Source organism: Austrofundulus limnaeus, unplaced genomic scaffold, assembly GCF_001266775.1.
Source record: "Austrofundulus limnaeus strain Quisiro unplaced genomic scaffold, Austrofundulus_limnaeus-1.0 Scaffold309, whole genome shotgun sequence".
NCBI lineage: Eukaryota > Metazoa > Chordata > Actinopteri > Cyprinodontiformes > Rivulidae > Austrofundulus > Austrofundulus limnaeus.
The window spans coordinates 186,899-190,947 of record NW_013952711.1 but is presented as its reverse complement, the minus strand read 5'-3'; the positions used below and the strand labels follow the sequence as shown (position 1 = coordinate 190,947).

The window sequence follows — 4,049 nt, the reverse complement described above, 5'->3', positions numbered from 1 at the left end:
ACACACACACACACACACACACACACACACACACACACACACACACACACACACACACGTTTGCACAGCTATCCAATTGGGGACATTCCATTGACTTCCATTCCATTTCTACAGCCTAACCCTGACCACAAACTGTAAGGCTCACAGGTACCTACCTGACCCTAAAACTAACCTAAACTCAATTCACACCTTGGTCCTAAACCCAACCCCCAACCCACCAATGGTATTTAAACCAAATGGGGACTCCACTTTTGTCCCCAAATGTAGGGTTTTTGTTTTAAAATTGCCCCCAAATGTCACCAAAGCTGTAAGCACACAAGCGCGCATGCGCACACACACACACACACACACACACACACACACACACAAAAAAAAAAAAAAAAAAAACTGGAAAACTGGGCTCAGCAGAGTGGATTTAAGGCCTGAAGAAAGTGGACAGCAGAAACCCTGAAAGGACCGAGCAGAAATGTGTCCAACTGTAGAATACAAATGAATCTGACAGCAAGTATGACTTTATTCATGCCATGTTTGCCCATTTCAGCTTTAACAGCCAGAACATAACACCAAGGAACCATGTGTGCTTGGAACTGTGTGGCTAAAATGCAAAACAAAATAGCCCAAAGTTTTTAGTTGTTCTTTCTACAAAACTGCACATCTTTAATTCGGAATAAGCTGTCTCCTTCGCGTTACTGTCTGCTGTGAGAGGAACAAGACCGGAAGGGTGATGGAAAAGAAAAATTGATCTTACAGAGGCACAATCTGGAGCATCCTCAGGAGAAAACACTTTACATGTTTGTATGGTTGAAGGTGTGAAAATGTTTGTTGCCATGGCTATTGAGGGACTATTATTATTTCTCAAAGGGAATACTCTTTTGTTGTTCAGATGAATTTTTCATGTTTTTTTTTTGTTTTTCTCTCTCTAGATTTGTCTTGAGATTTGACCGCCTCTTCACCGCTAGAATGTGAAAACTTTGGCTCTCCGTAGATAAAAATAATAATATTAATAATAATACCTGGACATTCCAATCCCCAGTGTCCCAAACCCATACAATTTAAATTTCTAAATACCCAAGACTATTTTTTTAGAAAGTTCTTTAACATTCTTTGTTCAGCTTTGTTTGGTAAATTATAAACTAAAGGTCAGATCATCCCTCTCATTATCATCTAATATTTCAGATTTGACTGACACAAGTCATGGCCTTAGATCAGTGGTCCTTTCTTCCAACTTCACCTAACATCTCAATCCCAGAGCCCCTCCTGTATGACATCCAAGGGAATGATTCCTACCCAAATGACACCAACCCAGACCCCAAAGAGCCCCACCAGGATAAGACCAGCTCTGTGGTCATCACCTTCATCTACTTCATGGTGTGTGCTGTGGGATTATGTGGCAACACCCTGGTCATCTACGTCATCCTACGTTATGCCAAAATGAAGACTGTGACCAACATTTACATCCTGAACCTGGCGGTGGCAGATGTCCTGTGCATGATGTGTCTGCCGTTCATCGCCTTGCAGCTGGCGCTGGTCCACTGGCCCTTTGGAGAGGCTCTGTGCAGAGTAATCATGACTGTAGGTGGGTGGAAAGCAGAAGGCTAATGATTCATTGCAGATAGGAGCAACTGTTTTAATTGAAAGAGAACTTTTAGGTTCCCCAAAAAAATTACTTTTGAGTCATTGTGGTTGTAGGAAAAATACAAAATGAAATCTTTTGTCTTTTTGAATGTCAAGCTGTTCGCCACATTGACACATTTCTGAAACACCACAGTCTCCAGAACAGAGTTGTAGCATTAGTTGTCCAAAAGTTTCAACGTACACTACCCGTCCTGCTTTGTCTACAGGAACACAAAGAGTGAATGAATTTTATTGGTTTTCCTTTAAAATTTTGATAATTTTCAATTGAGCAAAAATCCTTTTTTTACTTGACTCATTTCTTTGACCKTTTTCTAAAAACAAAAAAAGGGTCAATTGGTCCACATTTACAGTACAGTCATGACCTCATCTACTGTTTTTGAATAATTTACAATAAGTAAAACTGTACCAGCACGGCCTTGAAAGATTTGATTGTTAAAATTAAATGTGGGATAGAATAATTTAACTTTCTTTCACAAAGGATTGACCAGTCCCACAAAGCAAAATTGTTTTGGCCAACATGTCCAGACCTGAGAAGTAAAACTAGGCCCAGATACAGCAAAGAATGATGGGCCTTTGGTGGCCCACATGTAGTTTGCCAGAGGTGGTCCACACATGGGCAGCACCCACATAAACCAGCACCCAAATAAATCAGCACCCACATAAACCATGGCCAGGTTGTTGTTTGGCAGCAACTGGCCAAACAACAACCTGGCCAAATGTGGTACTGACAGATTTGGACCACAAATACCAAATAAACACTGGGCCAGTTGTAGAATGCCATCATACAAACAGTGCCATCATAGCCAGACCTGGCCCACATCTGGTTGACAAACCACTTGCCATTCCAGCAGTCAGCCTGACACCTGGTCTGATCTGTTGTGGTGGTTTTCTTGAGCTAAAGAACCTAAACAAACCTAAACAATAAGTACTGAAGCTCCTTTTACTAAACAACTCTACTCCTGACCACTTTTTAGCTGGTTTTTGGTCCTTTCAATCAGTCCAGAACCTCCCAGACAAAATTATTCAACCAGAGTTGTCTCTAAAAAGATTTTTTTAAATATTTGATTTCTAGAAATAGAATAGAAGGATCTAATTAGATTTTAGTTGATTTTATTGGCATGAGAAAAAGCTTTGCTGATTCAGAAATAAAACCTAAACACTTAAAGAATAAGGTGTAGTAGCTCATTTTAAAGTTAAAACTTAGCATTTGTTGAAGAAATGCTTGATTTTCACCACCTCACCAACATATGTTTTGGAGATGACTTTCAGCAACCCCTACAATACATTTTACATCAATATCTTTAAATGAAACAGAGTTACGACCATTTTTTGTTTGCTAATGTCAACTAGCTGTGATACTACTGCCTGACTGCTACAGACATACATCCAACAATGACTTTGAGAGTTTCACATAGTGATAAATTTAGGTTCTCTTCAAGGAGGGAAAACAATTTAGTCATTTTCGTGCTACTTGTTATCATTCCACATTGTCTTGCCACATTATTATGTCTTTGTTTTCTGGTTGCAGTTTAAAGATCCTTGAAGCTCTGATCTTCTAGTTGTCATCTTCAACAGTGAAAGAAAACCTGATGTTTTACTTCTAATTCCTTTTTAAACCAATTATAAAAGGCCATATCCAGTCCTTCAAATAGTTTCAGTCTCAATCAAAAAGAAAAAATAAGTAGGTCCTCTGGATGGATTCTTCTTTAGTGAAACGTTTTGTCCCTCCTCCAAGAGACTTCTTCAGTCTGATGAGTTTCAGGTGAACTCTGCCTTATAAGCACTGCCTCCACATGGACAAACAGGTTAGTCACATGCAAGAGAGTGCAGTTTACACTCATCTACAGGCCAGTGGTCACTTTTTCAGGGATGAAGATGTTCTCATCCTTGATAGAGAGGAACGTTGGTTTGAGAGAGGAGTAAAGGAAGCCATCTTTGTGAAGAAAAAAACTGTCCACCATTAAACAGAAGTGGAGGCCTTCGTGTCCAGTTTTCCTCCTCCTACAATGCTGTCACTGCAAGTATGACTCAGCCCCCTGTGAGCAAAAGGTGTGAATCAGGGCCCCAATGATACCAAACACAAAGAGGGAAAAAGGGACAAAAACAAGGGGACGTCGAGCCCCTAGACTCACTAGATGCACATAACACGGCACGGGTCAGGTGATGGGGCACATGACTCTCTATGAACAACAGAGCTAATCAAGCCTATTGTTAGGCAATGGCCTTCTTTTGCATGTGACTAACCTGTTTGTCCATGTGGAGGCAGTGCTTATAAGGCTGAGTTCACCTGAAACTCATCAGACTGAAGAAGTCTCTTGGAGGAGAGACGAAACCTTTCACTAAAGAAGAACCCATCCAGAGGAACTACTTATTTTTGATTTTTAATCTGCAACAGTTGCAGCCCAGAGAGATTC

At 40.4% G+C, this 4,049-nt stretch overlaps 1 protein-coding gene across 1 annotated transcript in view; it reads left to right on the top strand.

Moving 5' to 3' along the window:
* LOC106527118 (somatostatin receptor type 2) overlaps nt 1-4,049 on the top strand; it is an 18,932-nt gene that overhangs the window by 4,661 nt on the left and 10,222 nt on the right. Inside the window, exon 2 of the mRNA XM_014021888.1 lies at nt 924-1,576. Coding sequence (XP_013877342.1) covers nt 1,195-1,576 — 382 coding nt within the window. The 5' untranslated portion in view covers nt 924-1,194. The remainder of the gene's footprint in view (nt 1-923; nt 1,577-4,049) is intronic.